At 43.4% G+C, this 23936-nt stretch overlaps 2 protein-coding genes across 3 annotated transcripts in view; one reads left to right on the top strand and one right to left on the bottom strand.

Moving 5' to 3' along the window:
• Window positions 1–2569, top strand: part of gas2b (growth arrest-specific 2b) — a 21008-nt gene extending 18439 nt beyond the window's left edge. For both annotated transcript variants that reach the window (XM_086106385.1, XM_086106386.1), the window contains exon 8: window positions 1216–2569. In XM_086106385.1, the coding sequence (XP_085962511.1) occupies window positions 1216–1422 (207 nt within the window). In that variant the 3' untranslated portion in view covers window positions 1423–2569. The remainder of the gene's footprint in view (window positions 1–1215) is intronic.
• On the bottom strand, window positions 2120–23936 carry tmem276b (transmembrane protein 276b). The gene is made up of 4 exons (XM_086106389.1): window positions 23296–23936; window positions 19454–19567; window positions 15095–15232; window positions 2120–6048 (listed from the first exon to the last, which is right to left on the bottom strand). Exons 1-4 carry the CDS (start codon window positions 23681–23683, stop codon window positions 5801–5803), a joined length of 888 nt encoding a protein of 295 aa, XP_085962515.1. The 5' UTR covers window positions 23684–23936; the 3' UTR covers window positions 2120–5800.

The raw sequence follows: 23936 nt of genomic DNA, 5'->3' as shown, positions 1-23936 counted from the left end.
ACATAACATGATGTGGCGTGCCAGATCTGGCCCCCGGGCCTTGACTTTGACACCTGTGGTTTACATGTTTTATTCAAAGCACAGGAGTAAAACTCCGGTCCGCAAGCTCTGGAAGAGTCTGACAAAAATCTAATCGGGTATTTTGGAGGAGGGAAACATCTAAAAGATGCGGAATACCGGAGTTGACACATAATTGAAGAATACACAGCCAATTAACAATGCAACCATTAAAAATAATCATATGTAGTACATTTAATTATGAATGAACAAAAAAGGCAATAATTGCGCAGTGAAAGAACAGCAATGGAGATAACATCCTGTGGCTGTGAGTCAGGAAAACGGTTCACGGAGAATGTCAGGCTTGACCCCTGTCAACCTTAACATTTTAATCTGGAGGATGTCAGATGAGATAGACCGTGTCTCGGCGTTTCCATCCACGCTGCTTAAGTCTGAGCATGTGCCATTGATTTTTCATCCCATACGTGTGTCATGCGTCTCGAAACATGAGGGAAGGAGGGCTGGTGGGGGGCATATCTGCTTGTGTGATCACATTCTTAATGCTTCCTTAATGAAGGGTTTATTGGCGATAAACCAAGAAGGGGGGTGGGCCAGTGCTGACAGGACAATAGCCCGCTTTGCGAGGCCTCCCGGGAATGTCAATGTCTCCTGGGAGTTGTGGGTGTGCAATGGATTCATCTCAATCCCGCTTTAATTTTTTGCCCTGCTTTCGTATTGTGGCTGTAGTTGCCATGGCAGCAGTTGGTTTTCATCGCTACGGCTCCTTGCCTGTGAAGGATGTCTTGAATCCGAGACAGCGGCCCTTTCTGCAACAGCTGTTCGCGCGCATCAAGGCTGTATGCTTTTTTTTATTGACAAGTCGTGCACGTTACGTGTTTTGTGTGCGGATGAAGCTTCGTGCGTCACTGCTCCTGTGCGCACGCTTGCTCATATATGGATTAGTCTGTCATGGGGGAGCTCAGCTGGTGGCACGAGGTGCTCTTTCATTTGGTTTAATGAGATTTGGACAAAGCTACCTGAGAGATCATTTTACTTTCATGGCAACAACTTCATATGCAAGGCAAGCTTGTAAATATTAGATTAGCGTGTGTGTGTGTGTGTGAGTGTGTTATTTTCATTTAATTGCTAATCCGTAAACATTGTGGCAAAACTACATTCCCTGTGTGGCTTTTTTTTTTGTTGTTTTTTTTGGCGCAGATGCTGAATGAGCGTCACGTGATGGTGCGTGTGGGTGGAGGCTGGGAGACTTTTTTGAGCTACCTCCAGAAGCACGACCCCTGCAGAGGAAGACCAGTTAGCAGAACTGAAATCCGGGGCTGTCGGGACAAAGTCAAGCCTCTCAATTCGAACATGTCACCTGACAGCTACATGGTGGTCAACGCCCATTGCCGTGGAAAGAAATAGACGGTTCTACTGATCATTCGTGTCTTTTTTGCTACACCCTTCACTTTCCAATTGAATTGTGCAAGTGCAGTTTAGAGTCTGTAATGCATATTTTAAATAGGAAAGGTGTCCTATTTACGGTACTTACCTGCCATTCTCTCACACAACATACGGATGTAATCGATTAGTTTGATCAATAGCTCGATCATTGTTAACGTTATTGCAGGCTTACATTACATTGGTTCAGGCACATTTACAGTGTTTCGATTTTGTGTTTATGATGTACAGGTACGTGTTGATTTGTGTAGCCAGGCTTCACAATGGTAAATTTAAGTATGCTTTACTTCATCGCTTCTGAATTTTGAATAACGTCGTGTCCAAAGGAAGCGATGATGCCCATCTCACAGGGGCGACATTTGGATTGAATAATACAAATGTTCTATTATGTTATATTTCTTGTACTTCAACTGGATTTGTGCCGTTTGCTTTGGTCATCGTGTACATTGGCAATCATGCTAAAAAAAAATCCAAAACACATTAGCAGTTTCTCCCTCTAGATGGCACCATGTGCTCAGTGACAAAATGCCAACGTGGTGTTCTGGAGGACAGGCTGCACCCTCTTACATGAAAAGAATATAATAAAATAAAAATACACCTACCCTTCATCAAAAAGATTTCTGAAATCTTGCAGCAAACCAGACAATGGAAACCACAGAGCTAGTAATTACATCTTTTATTTCAGTAAAATAAATAAGGAAAATCGACAGCTGAATATTGAAATGAACCGCAATGATATCATGCATGTCTGTTATGCCTTTTCAGTCACCACAAAGCACCTGCAGGGAAATACACCGGTACAAATGTAAAAAATAATAGCCGTGCCGCTTTAAATAGCAGCTTTTCTGCTGAACACAGGAAGTTGAATGTTGAGAGGATATGTATTCGATTCTGAATCATCAATCAAACTCGGCCTCCTTTTCCCTTGTATGAAAAAAAACCTGATAATAATGTTAAAATTACAAATTGTGCCGTCATTTTAGATGCATCGAATGCAACAATCTCACATAGGGGACATAAATTGTGCTCTTCATCTAATATGGAGTTGTAGCACATCAGATCAAAAAAGGGGGTCGGAACATGACCACAAAATAAATAAATAAATACATAACGTGTGTAATATCGCTTCCGTTATGTCAACATATTCACATTACTATTTAGTCCTTATCGTAACACTTACATAACCGGAGACTTTGGGTGGTGATCTTTATAGAAGGAAAAAATCCCCGAAAAGTGTTCTGTAAGTCAGGTGACTCATGAATGGCGTAGCACAATAAATGTTCATGGTTTATTCCTAAGAATCACTCCTTTTTAATGCCATCCTATTTTCACAATACGTAAATGGTTGAACGGACTTTCCATAAATACACAACGTGGTATAAATCCCAGAATGTTTGTAAAAGACACGTCATACTGTGCATCACATGCTCGTATGCTTTTGGATGCCATATGTGACCTTGCAAACATTTGACTTGGTAACTTTGTCTGCTTTGACTTGGAACAGACCCAGCAATGTGCAAAGATTTGACAAGACACTGAAGAAACCCTTTTCAATCATGCTTCAGTTAACGTCAAACCTCTTGTAGTGGGTTTGGGAACGTGAAAAAGGACTTGAACATCACATACAGTGTTGTCAACACGCATCATAACACCTTTTTTTCTTTTTTTTCCCCAAGAAAGTTAACTGACATAGATGATAACATCTCAAATGACTCATCTCACCAAACTTTAAAACTTGACTGTTTTGGTGACCAGGATCTATTTTTCTTTTTCTCAATGCCAACCCCACACAAAATAAGCGACTGAGAATCCTTCCAACTCAATAAACAGCCTGTTCTGCTATTCAATCCTGTCAGTGGGCCGACGTTGCTGTGTGATAGAAATTCTTTTGTACAAGAAAACATTTCATAAAATACTTAGTTGCGTGTGTTTTACATTAAACCAACTTTCCCCAAATCTTCGGCCCAGATTAGTTTTGGTTTGGTCACACTTTGTCAAGTAGGCACATATTTTCATCTGTCTGTATCGTTATGTACAAGTCTTATCAACTTTAAATGGACGCAACAGCTGCCCAAAATTAACAGCACTATGTACTTTTTTAATGTTTATGCTGTAACGGTTAATAATACACCACCACGTGGAAGCCATTTAACCAGGATGGGTTTTTTTTAAAGCAAAAATACAAATCTTTTGTCATCAAGGAATTTAAAGTTTGGAAGAAACAAGAAAGTAGTACAGTACTTTTTAAAAAAAATTTAACCAAGACTTCAAATTATTTCAAAATAATTTAGATGGACTTGCATTCCTCACTAGAGAAACCATTTTTTGTTGTTGTGGTTTGGTGATATGCTTGATTGATTTTTGACTTAAGCGAGTTGGTTCACGTTCGGATATAAAAAGCTGAATTCAATTTGAAATTTCTTTAAAACGGCTCAATGAGCTCACTGAACATGATGATGATGATGTTGAGTCCCCCTCGCGTGGTGGGATGCCTCCGAGTGGCGCGAAGGGGGGAACGCCGGGGCTCTTGGGCCCCAGACACGGCTAAATGCCCACCAGCCGGCGGGGAAGGAGGTGGGGTCTCACTGGAAGGTGAGGCACCCAGTGCTTGCCCTGCCAGAATGGAGGAGAGTGGGAGTCCGCCCCACAACCCTCCTTAACCAATAATCAGGCGAGGGCCCTTCCGGGGCCCGCACTGGGTGTGAACCTCGCTTGGCACCTGCAAGAGTCGTACCGGGTGTGCGACCCGGGAGGGGGGCAAGTCCCTGAAGGGGGCCGATTGCCCAGGAGGAGGAGGAGGATGATAAGCCCCCCAAAAACACTTCATGGTTTTGGTTGATTTCTGAGACGAATCCTCGGCGGTGGCAGCGGAATGCATTTGTTGAACACCGCAGGTGACAATGGGATTGGTCTTTTGAGAATTTTGGGGAGGTTGCAGCCCTGCATCTAATCAAAGTGATGCCATTTTATTCAAACAACTGAATTATGGTTGAATGAAGTGGTGGAATAACTCCTTAGATGTGCAGCAACACATTGAAAAAGGTGGATTTTAGTGTAAAAAAAAAAATGCCGCTTGTTCCATTTCACCATTTCAGCCGCAAAGGACCATTTTGAGTCGTCAGGTTTTTTTGTTTGTTTGTGGCAACACTAAAACTTTGCAGCACTTGTTTTCCCTTCCACAACCAAGTACTTTAAATTGTGAGTGTAAACAACGCAGCGCCTGAATTTCACTCGGCAGTCGGCTTTCTTATATGTCTCTTGTCGCCTTACAATTAAGCTCTCAGCAAACCACCGGCTCTGTCAAGAGCAGTAAGAGCGCAGCAGCCCGAAGTCCCAGCTCAGCAGTTAGGCATTTCAGTTCCACCTCACCCCCGAAAACCTCAAAATGCCATCATCTTGTTCAATCCTATAATGGATTCATCCCTGCAGCACAAATCTTGAAAACAATCCCGCTGAGCCCGCACTTCCGTACTGTCAGGCATCATTGTTTCAACACACACATATATAAACAACCTTATTGAAAATCTACTTGACATAAACATCGTATCTTGGTTGACAGAGAGATGTAATTGCGCACATACACGTACACAATCTTCTTAAGTGATCAAAATGGTTTGCTTTTGGATGCAAATTCAGTCTGGTGTATTTTTTGTTGTTGTTGTTGTTGCTTCCCACACCACTTGATTCACCCAGTAGAGAACGCAGACATCTGACAGGGTCTACGGTCCAACGTTTGATATCATTGTGCTCCACGAACGATCAGCAATAGGCATTGATTGACAAATCTTTTTTTTTCTTTCTTCCTCCCCATCGCAAATGATAACAGCGCACTGCACTCAACTGAAAAGAGCAAGGCTGACGGGATGTTCTGGCCTCATTTGATGTGATTTGCTCTGTTTGGATGATTTCTCCCATGATTCATCAGCAGAAAATGAGCGTGTGGAAAAGCTGGTGTCTGTCTGCATGGGCCCGTGTGCGCCCGTAGAAGTGTGTGTACGTGTAGCAAATGGATTTAGGAGAGCACCATTGTAAAACAGTCACCTTCAGATTGCCATAAAGTCAGCATGTCCAAAGAGACAACATCAAAAAAACCTTGTGCTATGATAGCCAAAGACGTTAGGTTGCACTCTGGGTGTCCCTGCGGAGGTCCTTGTTTTTCAAGTCTGTGGGTTCGTTGTTCCAGAAAGTGTGCGATCACAACCCAGGCACAATGAACACTGAGAGGGATGGCGATGTTGAGTGCGCGGTGAGACGGTGATGAGACAAAAAGGGTTGTAGATGTTCACATCCACGTTTTGAAGAGTGTAGTTCGTGCGCTCGGCGGTTAGTCGCCCCGGCCTTGTCACACGGTTCCATTCTCGTGCCTGGGCTTATGGGTCGCCGTGCGGGCCGGCGTGCTGAGGGAGGGGGCCAAGGTGCAGAGGAACCCAGCCAGCAGAGTGAGGCCGAGGCCGCCCCAGGCACAAAACATGGACCAGCCATAGCCATGGCTAATGTCCTCCGGAAGGCCGTACATGTTGCGAGGGTAGCGAGATAACTCAAAGTTGATTCCAGCCACGCATGTGCACAAGGAGATGATGCAGCATGTTCCTGTGAAGACAAATGCACTCAGTGTACACACGGAGAAAGTACATTTTTCAACTTCTCCAATTTTGTGGGATCGGTGTCTATTGGACATTCATGGATGCTAAACGGTCTCATTTGATCCACAGTTGATGTAATGAAAAAAAAATAATCTGCAGAAAGGTGAATTTAAACATACTACACTTACGAATTTCTTCAATACCAATAGAGCGCCACCAGGTGACTATCACTCTGCAAACATCTTTCATCTACCTCGCAGACAGGCGTCTTCAGAGGCCGAGCATTTCATTTATTGAGATACCTCGGTTTTCGACCATAATCCGTTCCAGAAGGCTGTTCGAAAACCGATTAGTTCGAAAACCGAAACCACGGTCTTTAAAAAAAAAAATCGTTCTTGAACACGTCTGCTCACAATGGAACGCTACACGATGTAGCGTCACTTCCTCGTCTACCCGAGGAAACGTCACTTCCTCGTGTAAGGAAGGCGAGAGGAGTCAAGTGACGCATTCAAGTGCGCTCGGTTTGTTCGAGAACCGAAATTCGGTCGTCATCCGAGGCATAAAAAACTCAAAAATTTTTTGGTCAAAAACCAATTTGGTCGAGAACAGAGACGTTCGAAAACTGAGGTTTGACTGTATTTGGGGTTTGGTTGTCAGGCAGATCACTTCTATTTGTTTGTGCATGATGACAGTAAGTAAGAATTTTATAACGTTACTGAGAGCATTTTGCATTATCGAGCAACGCGGTGTTCTTGGTGGTGCGCGGCGTGGTTCATGCAATGCACACTTGGGTTTGGAGTTTCTTGATCAAAGCTTTCAGTATCTGACTCAGCCAATGTTTCTGAAAGACTTTTTTGTACAGATGACTGTAAAGAATTTCTCTGTAAACTGACAGTAAACTTGACAGTTATTTTATAATGCACCTACTGTCATTCATTTTAACAGTATAGTCTTAACCACATATTAACCACAACAGCACATGACTTGGACATAGCGGGATTCGAACAGTGGAAAGGGTTACTGGACAACACGTCCTACCACCTCTGAGTCACAGCCGTGCGGTAGTTTGATGTTTCATGTACTTTACTTCAATTGTGTACCTGCTCCTCGAGCTTATATTACAAAATGCTGTACTTTTTGCCTTGCTGCGCTAACTCAAAATAAGCAGCCAGGCAAAGTTAACCTCCAACAGCCCATTTCGAGGATTGATGACAATTGTCTGGTGTTCCCATCTTTGTGTCCAGACTCTCTTTTGTTCGCCACAACAATGCACCCATGATCCCTGAGGTTCATTTTAATGCCAGGCGATTAATTAAAGAAGTGGAATGTATTTACTGTCAAATAGCGATGATCGAAATGTGCTGCCCACTGATTGACACTGTTAAATTTCAGGTTGTGATTCTTACCCAATCATTTTCCTGTCAATTTACATGTGGGGACGTATATTTAAAGGTATGTCTTTTTCATTTTTTTTCAACCAATATAATTAGAGACTATTCTAACAGCAATCCCCGTAAATTTGCTGAAATTCATTACAGGCTTTCTTCTGTCTGAAATGTGTCTCCCCCCCACCGCCACCACCAAGTTGATTTTTTTCAAGGTGTCATCGCTGCTCTTTTTGGCTGTTGTTGCAACGTTTCTGAGATGAATGCAGTTCGACCAGATTAGTTTAAATTTGGGGTTCGCTACTATTTAACAAGAGTTTAAAAGTGATTGGTCACTTGTAAAAACAGTCCCATCCACAATTTATGTGGGTACGCATGTTTGCACATGTATTTATTTCTCTCATTTTCTTCTCCCACAGCTTTGCACAGAGATCTTTTCACACTTTCTGTAAAGGTTCAGAAAAAAAATTACACATTTACTAAGGATGTGTTCACTTTTCATACCCGGTTCACAACGACCAGCCACATCATTATAGCCAGAATATGAGGATCTCAAATTCAACAGCTGTTTTATTAAGGTAATACTGCTAAATTGCAACACTGTCCAACAGGTATTCATTTTGGTCGATGTCACTATAAAGTGACTTGGTGCGCTCATCTGAATCACCCAGTCATGAAAATGAAGAAGAATAACGGAACTCTTATTTTAAGTAGCCAAACACACATACTCCTACAGTCTCTCTTCAAAATTTTTTCTTTCATTTCAAATTATTCTCTTTTTTTTGGGCAGGCGGGTATATACAGTGAAACCTCGGGTTATAAATACAATTCACAAAATTTTCCGAGAAAGATGAGCTCTATTTACGGACTATTTTCGATATACGTACAGTCTTGGACTGGTTAGCACGTCGGCCTCACAGTGCAGAGGTGCAGGGTTCGATTCCAGCTCCCGGCCTCCCTGTGTGTAGTTTGCATGTTCTCCCTGTGCCTCCCACATTCCAAATACATACGTGGCAGGTTAATGGAACACTCCAAATTGTCCCCAAGTGTGATTGGGAGCGCGGATGGTTGTTTGTCTATGTGTGCCCTGCGATTGGCTGGCAACCACTTACGGGTGTCCCCCCCCGCCTACTGCCATAAGACAGCTGGGATAGGCTCTGTCACTGCCCGCGACCCTCGTGAGGATAAGCAGATCAGAAAATGGATGGATGGATGGATGGATGGCTGGATGGATGGATGAACAGTCTTGGACAAGGGGTTGGATCTGAAGTATGTTGTGTTTCTTCTTGTGCTGTGTAACCATCATTGACAACGTACATAATGCATTGAGGTAAACCTGAAAACTAGTTGTGTCCCTCCACAGCTTAAGGCAAAATCGGAGAGGTGTTAAATAGGTAGGCGGAAGTTCCACTTCCACATTCTTGATCATCCAATCAAAAATCTAATATCAATTAAATGACGTGCAGCCTCATAGAAATCCACAAATCATGAGTTTATTTTGTCAAAAAGAACAAAATACAATTTACCTTGTGTATGATACTTATGGAAATGTAGCATTTCTTTAATTAAAACAACAAGCTGTTCATGTCAGTCCCATGAACCTGTGCAGGATAAGCAGTGTTGAAAATGGGATGGATGGGATGGATGTTAGTGTCTGTGTTATCGCACCATATAGCCACATCCCCCCGTAAGAAATTCCACCAACATCCACGCCATTCAGCCAATCACAGATGTCAGAAATGGTCGCCTTGAATAAATGCGGCAGCAGGTCCCATGTTGACAGACACATTGAACTTTTGACAAACACGTAATTAAAGTGATGAACAGCCAGACTGGCTCCTAAGGGAAAGGAAACTGCCTCAGGGAGCGTTATTGGAAGCGCTTTTCAAAACATGAGCAGAAAGATCTGTGCTCGTCTTCTTGCGCCTTAGAACCAGACTGCGTCTGTGTTGTTGCTTCTCTTCTCGCGTACTGTAACCAGGCTATGTATCTGATTTTTATTAGACAGAGAAATAAAAAAAGCACTTGCGGGTGATAGCATGAGCGAGGTAATCAACAATTTGAAAATTATCAAAAGAAAATTGTAGCGGATAAATCTGTTAAATGACAATGTGACATCTCACTTTATGATTTTTTTTTTCAACAAAAAAATACAAGTTTTCCTGAATTGGTATGCCAAAATCAATCAGTGAATTTGAAAAGAAACAGACAAAGTAAGTATAATTTTGGGGCTGAAATGGATTAGGTGCATTTCCTGATGAACTAAACATGTTTTTCTGCCGATTTGAAAAGGACACCCCCATTTCCCATACACACCCACCTCTACCAGAAACTACTCTATCTACCCCCCACCCTCTTTTTCTCCACTACAGATCCACGAACAGGACGTGAGACGGCTCTTCAAGCAGCAGAAGATCAAGAAAGCTGCGGGGCCCGACAAAGTGTCCCCCTCCTGCCTGAAAGCCTGCGCTGACCAGCTGGCTGCGGTCTTCAAACAAATCTTCAACAGATCCCTGGAGCTGTGTGAGGTCCCATCCTGCTTCAAACAGTCTACCATCATCCCAGTTCCCAAGAAATCGGCAACATCGGAACTGAACGACTATAGGCCTGTCGCTCTGACGTCTGTGGTCATGAAGTCCTTTGAACGCCTTGTGCTGAACCACCTAAAGAACGTCACCGGACCCCTGCTGGACCCTCTTCAGTTTGCCACCAGGCAAACAGGTCTGTGGAGGACGCAGTCAACATAGGTCTGCACTACATCCTCGAGCACCTCGACAGCACAGGGACCTATGCAAGGATCCTGTTTATGGATTTCAGCTCTGCTTTCAACAACATCATCCTCACCCCCAAACTTCTCCACCTCGGTGTGTCCCCTACGATCTGCCAGTGGATCCTCAGCTTCCTGACGGGACGGACACAACAGGTGAGACTGGGAGCAACAACATCATCAACACGCACCACTAGCACTGGAGCCCCACAGGGATGTGTCCTCTCTCCACTGCTCTTCTCCCTCTACACAAACGATTGCACCTCAACAATTCCAGCTGTCAAACTCATAAAGTTCGCAGACGACACCACGGTCATCGGTCTCATCAAAGTCTGCGTACCGACAACAAGTGGAGCAGCTGGTGCTCTGGTGCAGCCGACACAACCTCGGGCTGAACACGCTCAAGACTGTAGAGATGATCGTGGACTTCAGGAAACATCCTTCTCCACAGTTGCCCCTCACACTATCCAACTGCCCTGTGTCAACCGTCGAGACCTTCAAGTTCCTGGGAATCACAGTCTCCCAGGACATGAAGTGGGAAGTCAACACCATCTCCATCCTGAAAAGGGCCCAGCAGAGGATGTACTTCCTGAGGCTGCTGAGGAAGCATGGCCTGCCACAGGAGGTGCTACGTCAGTTCTACACGGCAGTCATCGAATCAATCCTGTGTTCTTCCATCACGGTTTGGTTTGGGGCCGCCAAAAAAAAGGACAAAATCCGACTTCAACGGACAGTTAGGACGGCGGAAAAAATCATTGGCTCCGCCCTACCCACTCTTGAGGACTTGCACACTGCAAGAATCAAGACAAGGGCACGGAGAATCCTCCTGGATCCCCCGCACCCTGCCCACCACCTTTTCCAGCTACTCCCCTCAGGCAGGCGCTACAGATCCATGCGCACCAAATCCAGCAGACACTTGAACAGCTTCTTCCCTCTAGCCATTAACTCCCTAAACTGACGTAGTCACTCTTCTTGTACAACAAATACTGCTACTGGTCACTCTAAAATGGTTCAATGATTTTCTGCACCAACTGTACAAACTGTCATAGTATTGTATTCTACCACTGATCACTTCAGCTCTGCTTGAACCTTTTTCACATTGTCTCACAGTTGTCACTGGGTGGTACCACCACACTACGGTTCACTTACATTACGAAATGTCCTTCCATACCTATTTGTCATGTCCTTGTTTATAGGGGTGTTCACATGGCACACATTTGCTCCGGCGCTGCACCGATGTATTTTGTTGCGATATATTTTACACCGCAGCACATTTTGTGGAGCGTTCACACGTACAAAGCCGCTGAGCGCGTCAGCACCGGCACAGCGTCGGTGCAACCCCACTTGCGTTCACACGGCAGTTTCTGCAGCGGAGCAAAACGACAGAAAACAAATGAGCTGTCGTGTTGGTTCTTTTTAAAACGTATACACAACTCAAGAAACTACTGTACAGGCACGTCCTTCTCCTTCTCCTTCTCCTTCTCGGTGTCCGTGCCTTCTGCTCGAGAGTGACCGCCCCCAAAGATGTACATCAACGATGACTTCAATGACACTCAGAAAAGCAAACATGTAATGCGCCAAACAGAAAATCAAGAGAGGAAATCACAAAATAAATTATATATGGGGGGCGGGGGGTTGTGAACACACAACAAAGGAACAAACTACACAAACAACTCCGAGACAGTCCAGTCTCCTACAAAAGGAAAGATGTTACCAGCCAAGTCTTGTGTCGTTATTAAACAAACACATGACGGAAGTCCGACAGAGCACGAAAGCAACGCATTCTCGCCGTACGTAATCAACTCTTCACGAGCATTTGCTCTGGAGCAAATTTAACCCAGTTGCGTTCACACGTGCAAATTTACATCGGTGCTGCTTCGCAAACGAGCATTTGCTCTGGAGCAAATTTTTAAACCACCTCCCTGAGGTGGATCAAATTTGCTCCGGTGTAAGCTGTTTTCCGGGGCTACGCCGGAGCTAATTTGCACGTGTGAACGCTCTACTGGGGCAGCCCCGGCGTAGCACTGGACCAAATCTTGCCGTGTGAACACCCCTATTGATGATACTAATGCAGCGTGTTATACCGGAGACAAATTCCTTGTGTGTTCTACATACTTGGCCAATAAAGATGATTCTGATTCTGAGGGATTCAACGGGAAATATTACCTTGATTTATTAAAGTTATAAACGGGCTCACAGAAACAATTAAGTTTGTAACTTGAGGTTCCACACTACATGTGCATCTGCTAACTATGAGAACCCAGAAAAAAAAAAGATTGCATCGATTTTCCTTTGCGTTGCCCCATATCGATTCAGAAAATTATAAATTGATCTTTTTTAATACCAGTAAGTCTGGTTCCCATCAATTCATCACGCTAGATTTAGCCACGACACAATTGTTGCCAATCAAAACAACATGGCGGAAGCAGTCAAATTAGCGCCAACTAGCTTGAAGGTAGATGTCTCGAAGTTTTTGGGGCTTTCAAAAACACAAAGACAGCAATGAACTGAAACTGACGGTCACACGAATGTGAATGTCATGAGATTGCAGCGTGTTTGTTGCCACTTTATTAACAGAGTCTGCCCTGTTGTTAGAATTCCCTTACGAAAACGTAGTATATACCAAGTATACTTTATAACATATCCTCGAGTATTAGTATATAAAGAGTACTTTTTCATACTACACTGGAACTAAGTTTTAAAAGTATACTATAAGTATCTGTCTGTATACTTTTCAGTACAAGCCAAGTAATACTTTGTACGTCTGTAAAGATTATAAAAATATAGGATTTAAAAAGTACGGGTGGGCCGGTGGTTGACTGGTTAGCGACGGTGCAGAGGTGCAGGGTTCCTTTCCGGCCTTCCTGTGTGGAGTTTGAATGGTCTCTCCGTGGTTGCGTGGGTTTTCTCCGGGTACTCCGGTTTCGTACCACTTACCATAAATGCATGGAAGGCTAATGGAACACTCCAAATTGTCCCTAGGTGTGATTGTGATTGTGACTGGTCGCTTCTCTGTGTGTGCCCTGCGATTGGCTGGCAACCGGTTCAGGGTATCCCCCGCCTACTGTCCGAAGACAGCTGCGATAGTTTGCAGCACGCCCCGAGATCAGAAAATGAATGGATGGATGGAATATACAGTATACTGCGTCTAATTTAGTAGAGAAAAGGTTACTTCTTCAATCCATACATCCATTTTCTGAACCACTTTATCCTCACAAGGGTCGGGGGGTGTGCTGGAGCCTACCCCAGCTGTCTTCGGGCAGTAGGCGGGGGACACCCTGCACCGGTTGCCAGCCAATCGCAGGGCACACACAGAGAAGCGACCAGTCACCCTCACAATCACACCTAGGGACAATATTCTGAGTGTTCAATCAGCCTGCCACACATGTTTTTAGAATGTGGGAGGGAACTGGAGTACCCGGAGAACATGCAAACTCCACACAGGAAGGCTAGAGTTGGAATCGAACCCAGTACCTCTGCACTGTGAGGTGGACGTGCTAACCACTCGATCACCAGGCCGCCAGGTTACTTCTGGTGTACTTTAATAAACCACTTTTTGCGAGGGGTTGATTTAAAGTATTTATTGTTTTGATCAGGTCATGTTCAATAAAACATACATGATTAATCGATACCCAGCCCTACAAACGGTGTGTGTAATAAGTGGGTAAATGGTACGGGGGGAGTCTATTTCTTGTCCACAACAGGTTATTTGATAAAACATGTCATTACAACATGTCTATTATCATTATAACATTTTGCATATATCCCCAAAGTTGCTGTCTGTCATGTCGTTATGGGATAGCTGCCCCTTTAAGTAACCCTCACTGACATTACATTCCTTTTTGAATAGTTGCTGAAAATTGCCTAATGCAGAGTAAATATCTCTAATGGGATTCATAATTTTCATGGTATTGGTTGTGTAGTTGGATGTTGTCAAGCTTAACACGTCCATTATGTCATCGAGAAACATCAGTTGACATTAAAACCTTTTAAAAAGTCAGAACGCATTTGTTAAAGCAGTTTGCTAACGAAATGATTTTACTCCACCATGTGCTCAACAAAATGCCAAGATTGGCCATCATGTCATCATCCACCCATCAGCTCACTCCCATATTTTGCTGTGTGCATGTACTCTACATCTATTTCATTCATTCATTCATTTTCCGATCCGCTTAATCCATACAAGCCGTCTTCGGGCAGTAGGCTGGTTGACAGCCAATCGCAGGGCACACAGAGATGAACAACAATGAACGCCCACACCCACACCTAGGGACAATTTAGAGTGTTCAACCAGCCTCCCATGCATGTTTTTGGAATGTGGGAGGAAACCAGAGTACCTGGAGAAAACCCACGCGGGCCCGGAGAGAACATGCAAACTCCACACAGGGAGGCCGGAGCTAGATTTGAACCTGGTGCCTCTGCACTATGAGGTCGACGCGCTAACCACTGGTCCACTGGGCTGCTCTAGATCTACTTAATACACTGAATTTGAAGTTGATTTGAAGAATTCAGATAAGGGGGCTAAAATTCGGATGTCGCAAAGGCGCCTTATGGTGATACTGATGGGGCGGTTTTGTAGTGTATCATGTGAGAGCTGAGTGTAATATCTTGGTCATGTCAATTACGATATTGGAAAGAGGCGAAAGCAGAAGGAACAGCTTTGAGTAAAATACAGTCCAGTTTTACACAAATGCACATTACAATCATAAAAAAGAACATCTGGGTAGATACATTTCTCTGACGGTGTCAATTAAATGTGAACATTAGTATCTGAGGAAAAGCAGCTTGTTTTAAACAGCAGCCGTATTAGATGTCACGACACTGAGCAAGTGGCCAGAATGTTGTGGCTGGTCGATGTGTTAGTGTCCCGATAATTGTGCGCAAATATTTCCACACAGTACCTCCCATGAGAAAGAGTAGCCCAGCTACATATTGCATGAGGTCATGCTGTTGGCAGCAACCCAGCACTCCAATTATCCAGCCAAAAAGTATTATGGAGACGGCCATACCAACAAAGCCGGCTGTCATTCTTCTTAGATCTGCAAGAAGAGATGACAAGGTTACAGAATGATTCATGTGAACAACAGCCATCACTGCAATTACTATTACATCACGTAACACTTTTGCTCCAGACCAATACAGAGCGTGTAACTTAAAATGTTTTTTATTACCCCCCTCAAAACAACAAATGGAAATTAAATTTTCCTTTTTGACAATAAACACACAATAAAAACATTCCACAGTATATGATATGTAAATACATTATTTTCATAGGACAGTGGTTAAACATTATATTATTTTAGATTTGTATCCACCCATTCTGAGCACCCATCCTCCTCATTCGGGTCGCGGGTGAGCGAGTGCCCAACCCAGCAGACTCCAGGCGTTATTCAGGATGCAGTGGTGCCTTGATATCTGAACATCTTTTTCAAGATGCATTTTAATTTTGGGCTTTCGATTCAGCATGACACTTGGCAATGTTTTGGCGTTGTGTTGTTTTACAGTTTTTATGTAAATATACTGTATGTTTTAACTGTCTTTGGTTGTCTATGTCTGATTTTTACTTTCTGTACAGCACATTGTATGCAACTGTGGTTCCAGACACCATCAATTCACATTGGTTTCTTTGCAGTGGAAGGACCTTTGGTGGCAGTGATGCGGCATTAAGCATGTTTTTTTGCCAACAGACACAAGAATGGCCAAAGTACACTGCATTCGTTGCTATTTTGTGCTGTTTGCAGCTTATGTGGAGAGCAAATCTTGTCACTGTGTGGCAGTGACGGCCACACAAGCCCAAGAAGATCCGTTTTAAATGGGCTGGCAGTGGGTTTTTTTGTTTGTTTTGTTTAGGGTCTTGGGGGGGATTAATTGTCTTCCGATTTCATTTGATCGCAAAGAAGGGTTGGAATTATGAGTGTTTTGAGTTACGAGCGTGGTCACAGAACAGATTCAAATGTGGAAGTGGCACCAATTTAGTTTCAGGAAAAGCGTTCAAAGCAGAAGTACTGTTTGGATGTTGCTAGCTTAACCCCACTTTGTTTAATATGGCTTGTTAAGTGAAAGTGTCTTAACCTATGTGATGTACACAGATTTGTTGGCCTATTTTATGTATTTTTATAAGGAAAGCCACATAAACACGTCCATACCCAAATCGCCATCGTCCACAATGGTGTGCCAATGTTTTAAGATGAGAGCAGTGAAGTGAATGAGAAAAACTGGAGAAGAACAAGGAAAGACAAATACTCGTCCTGTCTCTTTATTGGGAATCATTTTGAGTTGGCCTCAAGTGATGTGAAGACAATTCATTTAGCTGTATGGGTGAATAAGTAGCAGAAGTTCCCTGCTCTTATTTTCTGTTTTGGGATAAAGAAATGCTAGTGTTGAGTTATTTATCACTCAGAAATTAAAAGGACAAAGAAACAATGGTATTTTGTTTGATTGATGGGAATCTAATGTGTGTGAATGTGTGCGAATGTTTGGGCTGGATCCACAAGGGCTCAATTTGATTCACAATTCACTTTGATGTTTGATTCGGTAAAGGATTTCACGCAGAAGGAAGGCTGCAGATAGGACAAAGGACTTGTTCTAACTTGGTGCATTAGTAAAATATGAACATTTACATTCAGATTTGAGCCCAAATCAATTGCATTAATCATGTATGGTTTATGGAACATGACCTGATCAAAACAATACTGTAAATCAGCGGTCACCAAACCACGGCCTGCGGGCCGGATCCAGCCCACCTCCACATTTGGTCCGGCCCCCCGAACAATACCGGAGAGTATTTTGATTTCGTTTTCATCTGTGTGTATTTGTATTTTATCATAAAGTTGGGCTTTTGCATTTAAAGTATTCCTTAGTTCTGAAATATTTTCATTATTAACTATTAGGTAGTTTTCATAACGATTTCATAAACACATATAAAGTGATATTTGTTCCATCCTTCTGCGGTCTGTGCCGTTATCTGGCAACCCCAGAAAAAAAAATCCTAAACCTGCGCCTCTCAAAGAGAATGTAATCATGGCTAAAAGGTTAGGTAGGCAAGAGAAAAAATGATTCAGAATACAGGGAATTTAACCCAAAGTGGAGAAACGATTATTATTATTTATTTTTTTTGTTCAATGCAAAGAAAAGGCTGGCTGTCTCATCTGTCAGGAGGCGGTGGCGAGATTCAAAGAATCTGACATTATGAATCCCATCACAACGACAAGTATGATATTTTGCATGGCCAAATGCGAGCAGACAAACTGTCAATGCTAAAAAGAGGAATGTTAGCTCAGCAAAATATATTTGTACGCCAACCTCAGCTGAACCAGCCATCTTCTCAGCCTAGCTTTCAGTTTGCTCAACTAATAGCAAGCAGCGGTAAACCTTTCACTGATGGAGAGTTTGTCAAGAAATGCATGAATGCTGTCGCGGAGGAGGTGTGTCCCGAGAAGAAAGACGTCTGTAATACCGTGAGTCTATCAGTGAGTACAATCGCCAGACGTATCGAAGAAATCGCGGGTAATGTATATGCCCAGCTGCAGCAGAAGACGAAAGAATTTGAATTATTTTCATTAACACTGGATGAGATCAAGGACGTGCAGGACACAGTGCAACTGCAAATGTTCATTTGTGTAGTTAGCGCAAACTTTGAGATGTGCGAGGAGCTGGCAGCCCTCCAAAGTCTCAAAGGGACTACGACGGGGGAGTATGTTTTCGGCAAAGCGCACCGAGCTATGGGAGAGTTAGACCTGGGCTGGTCAAAGTTGGCCAGCAACACAACTGACGGGGCTGCGAGTATGGTGGGCGCGTCTCGGGGGTCTAATAGGACGCATGAACTAGGAGGTGGAAGAACGGAATTTCAAATTCACTGCCTAATTCACCAGCAAGCACTGTGCTGCAAAGTATTGACTTGGGATTCTGTCATGAAGGTTGTGGTGTCATGCATAAACTTCATCAGAGCAAAGTTGATTTTTATTTATTTCATAAATGGTGTAATTTATTCCCTGTTTTTTTTCTTTGAAGAGGGTTATTTTGCTATTATTTATTTCATTATTGGTGTTATGATTTTTTTCCTGACTTTTGTTCTGTGAAAAAATCCAGAAAAAGTGATTTGATTTTGTGTGGTTTTCTGGAAAAAAAAACTTTTTTTATGTTTAGGTATTCTTGCAGTCACACTTTTTGTGTTACAAACTGACCCTGGCCCCCCATCAGAGAAGCGAAAAGCGATGTGGCCCTCTGCTGTAAATAACTTATATTAGGTCCAACCACAGGACAGGCTGTGTAAATAAAAAGAAAAAAAACACACCATAATCTCATGACATTCACTTTCCTGTGATAGTCACTTTCAGTTCATCTTTGTCTTTGTGTTTTTTTAAAACCCAAAAACTGCCAGACATCTGGCTTCAAGCTGGTTGGCACAGATCTCTGTGCGTCCGCCATGTTGTTATGATAGGCTACTCTCACATGGTGACAAGATTTTGCATGATGCGAGAAGTCACATCCATTTATGGGATAAAGACGTAATAAAAGGACTGATTTATGGTTTTATGAGTCAATATCGGGCTCTGAAAAGGAAAATCGATTGGATTTGATTCAACGATTTTTTTTTCAAACCCAGCCCTAGTGAATGTGTTTTTGCACTGTTGCAATCAAGCCACACATGCACGCACACATGCAATTGTTTATAGGGTAATTGCCACCCCCCTCCCCCCATGCACTTCATGTGGTCCCCGAAAGACCGAGGCCTGCTGATGGGTTGGAACAAGCCAGTCGTTGCTCAAGTACCGATCAGTATCAGCAACCACCGGCCATAGCACAACCCCCACAGCCCCCCCACCTGCCGGCAATAAATAAATAAATAAATAGACCACTTTGGGACCATCTGACTGATTTGCCTTCAAATAAAGCTGCCCAAACAGCAAATACCATTTCATGCTTGAGATGATTCAGTGGAGTGACAGACATTTGTTTTTTAACATCCATCCCATTTTCACAAAACACAGACCACAGACATAAAAGACATGACTGGACAAAACAACTCCATTTATTTTCCCTTTCGATTAGGAATAACATGGACAAAGACAGAAAATATCTCCTTAAGATCAGAGAAACAACAGAATTCCGATTCCTTTAAAAGAAAGCCTGGGACATCACATTTTGTAGTATGTGCTCAAAGCCAAAAAGCAGAATGCTGGATGTCAAAAAAAGAGAAAAGTGCAAACAAAAATGTAAGGGTCAACTCTTCATAAAAAATACAATACATTGTTACTCACGAAGTGCATGCCATTCATCCTGCCGTATGGTCTTCGTGATGTTGACGGGTAAATTTCGTGGAAGAATGGAGGACGTGTAGTGATACTTTACTGGGGTACATCTTTGAATTATTCCTGGTGACACAAAGAAAAAGTGAAACATTGCACATAAATATCTCCTGAATTCATCCAACTAAAAACTTAAATTCTCCGAAACCTTTTGCCAATGTTGCGTTACATAAATACAATACTACAGAACAGTGGTTCTCAAAAAGGGATGGTTATCTTTCACATTTGAACTGCTTTGGTTCCGATTCTTGGTAGCTGGGAATCGAAACTGGAACTCAACTGCACCCATTTTTGGTACTTTTCTTCTTTTATGCGTGGTAGTAAATGTTAATGTATTAATCAATAAAATCGAAAAAATAAAAATTCTATTAGACAATCCTGTTTCATCCTATAAGATTTGCCAAGTAACAAAACAAAATTGTGATTTTAAAACAGATCAGCCAAAGTGAGGGGAGTAAAAATAAAGGTGTAATATTAAATAAAGTATGCCTATAAACAATCTATCCATTCATCCATTTTCTTATCCTCACGAGGATCTCGGGCATGCCGGAGCCTATCCCAGGTGTCTTTGGGCAGTAGGCGGGGGACACCATGAACTTGTTGCCAGCCAATCGCAGGGCACACAGACAAACAACCATTTGCACTCACTCACACACACCTCTGGACAACTTAGAGTGTTCCATTAACCGACCACGCATGTATTTGGAATATGGGAGGAAACCGGAGTACCCGGAGAAAACCCACGCAGGTACGGGGAGAACATGCAAACTCCACAAATGAAATAATAAGTATTTATAAATAAATAATCTGAAACACAATGTAGGTATACTCCAACGGTGGTAAAGCCATGCGCCTTCCAGCATTATTCGATTTGGTGGGGGGGCGGGGGGGGGGGGGACCTCTCGGTGTCGGCGCCGGGTGAAATGGGAGGACGGCGCCGGCACCTCCCTCTTTTTGCTAGCTGTGGCCATGACCCACCAGTTGAAAATCACTGCTATAGAACATACTGTAGCTTATACATGATTCCATAGCTCATAAGGCCTGCATTTTTTTTTTTTACATTTGAGCGGGAATGATATTTTCAAAATGTTCATGGTTACAATCTTAACACAAGAACATGTGATTATCCAAAAATAAAAAATCACCGTACTTGGTTGCTACTGAAGAGACACCATCTTCCAAAATATATATTTTTATATTTTCAATCTTATTGAGTGTTTAAGAAACACCAAACTGTCACAATGTCAGATTCTAAGGCTGAAATTAGGTACCATTTGCAATGAGCAAATTAGCATTATACTACATACACGTTTCTTTGACATCGTATTCCACCCACAAACGACGTGCCTCATTTCTCCCCCTTTCAAATGTTACAGTTGTGTTTTTAATTATTTTCAGAAACAGTCAGAAGTGTTGCATAACGCATTGGCAGAGCAACGCTATGACCACAAAGCCTCTGAGAATCTTGTTCTTCCTAGAACTTCAATAATATTTGCGCTTGAGGGAAGACATGACGAAAGATCATGTCGCCTGATAATTATTAGTCATTTTGTCCGAAAAACAGATTTCTGTATAATTCTGGGATTCGTTCAAGTAAAAATAACGGGTATAACAAAAGATTACACGTTCATGCTATCTGGCCTTACTTTGTGAGCAAATAGTGACACAAGAGCTTCGAGTCTGCATGCGTCATGCTAGTTCAAAAACCAGCTTGGCCATTGTATTGTTCAACTATGAATGTTTGCATGTGTCTTTGCCATTGACTTTTGTACAAACATGCAGGAAGATGTGGTTTGGGAAATGGACTGGCAAAGTGTAATACTGTCATTCATTGGTGTTTACATTGTCATGTGCGTCAACACACTGGCCTTTGGTGAAACGAGCCCTTTTGACATCTACTAATGCGGAAAGCTGTGTATGTAATAACATTGACTTTCCAACCAAATACATGCAACATCCCTCAGCAAAATCTTCTCTGGATAGTTTTCGGGACTGCTCATGCATTGTTAAATGATGAAAAGATCGGTTGTAAAAATACAGCCAAGACAGCAATTTCAATCTCATTGATTAATTAGCTAACACGTTGTATAAAATCAGTGTGTGTTGATGATTTTAAAATATGTATGCTATCGAGGGCGGCCCGGTAGTCCGGTGATTAGCACGTCGACTTCACAGTGTAGAGGTATCGGGTTCAATTCCAGCTCCGGCCTCCCTGAGTGGAGTTTGCATGTTCTCCCCGGGCCTGCGTGGGTTTTCTCCGGGTGCTCAGGTTTCCTCCCACATTCCAAAAACATGCATGGCAGGCTGATTGAACACACTAAAATGTGTGCGCATGGTTGTTCGTCTCTGTGTGCCCTGCGATTGGCTGGCAACCGGTTCAGGGTGTCCCTCGCCTACTGCCCGCAGACGGCTGGGATAGGCTCCAGCACCCCCCGCGACCCTAGTGAGGATTAAGCGGTTCGGAAAATGGAAAAATGGAAAATGGTATGCTATCGAAGGAGCAAAATTTGTGAAACCGAATGGCTACTTCTCGGGTACTGATTAATGCAAAGGGTTAACAGTTTGATTGCTCAGAATAATCAGGAAACAGATAAATATCAATATGTAACAATTTATTTCTGGAAATCTCGTTCGGTGTTTCCATTTTGGCATCTCGGTGGTCAACTGGTTAGCGTGTCAACCTCACAGTGCAGAGGTCTAGGGTTCAATTGCGGCTCTGGCCTTCCTGTGTGGGGTTTGAATGTTCTCCCCGTGCCTGTGTGGGTTTTCTCCCGGTACTCCGGTTTCCTCCCACATTCCAATAAACATGCATGGCAGGTGATTGGAACCCTCTAACTTGTCCCTCGGTGTGAGTGTGAGCGCAGATGGTTTTTGGTCTACGTGTGCCCTGTGATGGCTGGCAACCAGTTCAGGGTGTACCCCGCCTATTGCCCGAAGAAAGCTGGGATAGGTTCCAGCATGCCCCACAACCCTTGTGAGGATAAGCGATCAGAAAATGAGTGGATGGATGGATGGATGGATGTTTCCACTTTCAAACAATCACTTCAACAACAATCTTAAAAAAACAAACAACTTGTCTCATCACTATTGAGCTATTTTAGAACCAGCCAAAGGGCTAGTCATGTGGTCCCGCAGGCACCACGTGGATGACCTCTGTTATCGAGGCTAGCCTCAAAGGAATATGATGAATATGTGTTCAACATCCTATAAAAACAAATTTTTGAGACAAGGTGACAGATGACATGCAAATATGACTGCATTAGTCTCTTCTAAAAAGTGTAAACATGTGCGTAACTCTCACTGGTCAAGTTCAGTATGAAGTCCTACTAAAATGGTTGCCATATGTTTTGTGGTGATGACTCTTAATTAAAAAAACAACTGGAGAAAGTTCACTTGGCATATTACTGCATAATAATTGTTTTCAGGGTAGAGAGTAAAAACACATTGGTATGTGCCATGTGAGCTCAAGGTTTGTTATTGTTTGTCTTTGCTTAGGCTCCTGGAAAAAAAGTGCAACTTTCTATGAAGCATATTTGGTTGTTGTTGTTGGTTTTATTTTATTTTATTAGCAGGGCCACAAATAAGATGATCAAAAACATTTTAGGCAAAGGAATGCATACTGGATGCTCTTGATGAGACATCCCCATTTAGTTTGATTGGCAACCAAGTCAAATGCGGTTTTCAAAAGAGCCTGCCGAGCCACGCCGTGTTTGTGCTGTCAAGCTAAAGGTGTGAGTGTGCTCTTCGAGCCGAGCATCGTGGCCTGCTCCTGCCGGGACGCCGCTCGTGTTTACCTTTGTAAATAAGGTCCTCGGTTTCAAGGTCGAATCCCTCCCGGTGACATTTCCTCCAAAGGCCCGACGCCGTTGAATTGAACTGCCGACTGCAGTGAGACTCCATCGCGGAGGCTGCGGCCACAAAGTGTCGTTTGCCCCTGAAGAGAGGAGCAGCCTCCGGGCCGCCTCCCCTCCTCTTCGGAGGCATCTGGAGGGGGAGGTTGTGGTTCGAGATGTAGATGTAGCCTGGGTCGTTGCGCTTGTTGGCGTAGTTTTTACACCTCTCTCGGTGCCTCCTCGCGTCCGTCTCGTACCAGTAGTCGGTGCAAATTGCCATAGCGAGCAGCCCCATCGCGCAGAACGCCAGGAAGAGCCCTCCACTGGTTAATATTTTCATAGCGGCCATCTTCCCCACTCGACACAGACGGACGAGAAGCTTCCTCTGGTGGCCGTGGTGCTGCCGGTGCCGGTGCCTCTGCTGCCGCGTGAAGTCAAAGCCTCACGCGTTGTTGTCCTCTGAGCATGCTGACAAAAGGCTCGTGTTGTACGGGCAGGATGCTGCGGTCTGTTGATGTGCTCCCCGCTTGATGCAATGTTGTTTGTCACCATCTGTTGTGGTACAGGAGGAGCGGATGGATGGCGACCAGCGCTGTGATGAG

The sequence above is a fragment of the Hippocampus guttulatus genome, chromosome 3 (assembly GCF_054856545.1).
Source record: "Hippocampus guttulatus isolate MCC_2025c chromosome 3, RoL_Hgut_1.0, whole genome shotgun sequence".
NCBI lineage: Eukaryota > Metazoa > Chordata > Actinopteri > Syngnathiformes > Syngnathidae > Hippocampus > Hippocampus guttulatus.
This window is presented reverse-complemented; position numbering and strand designations above follow the sequence as displayed.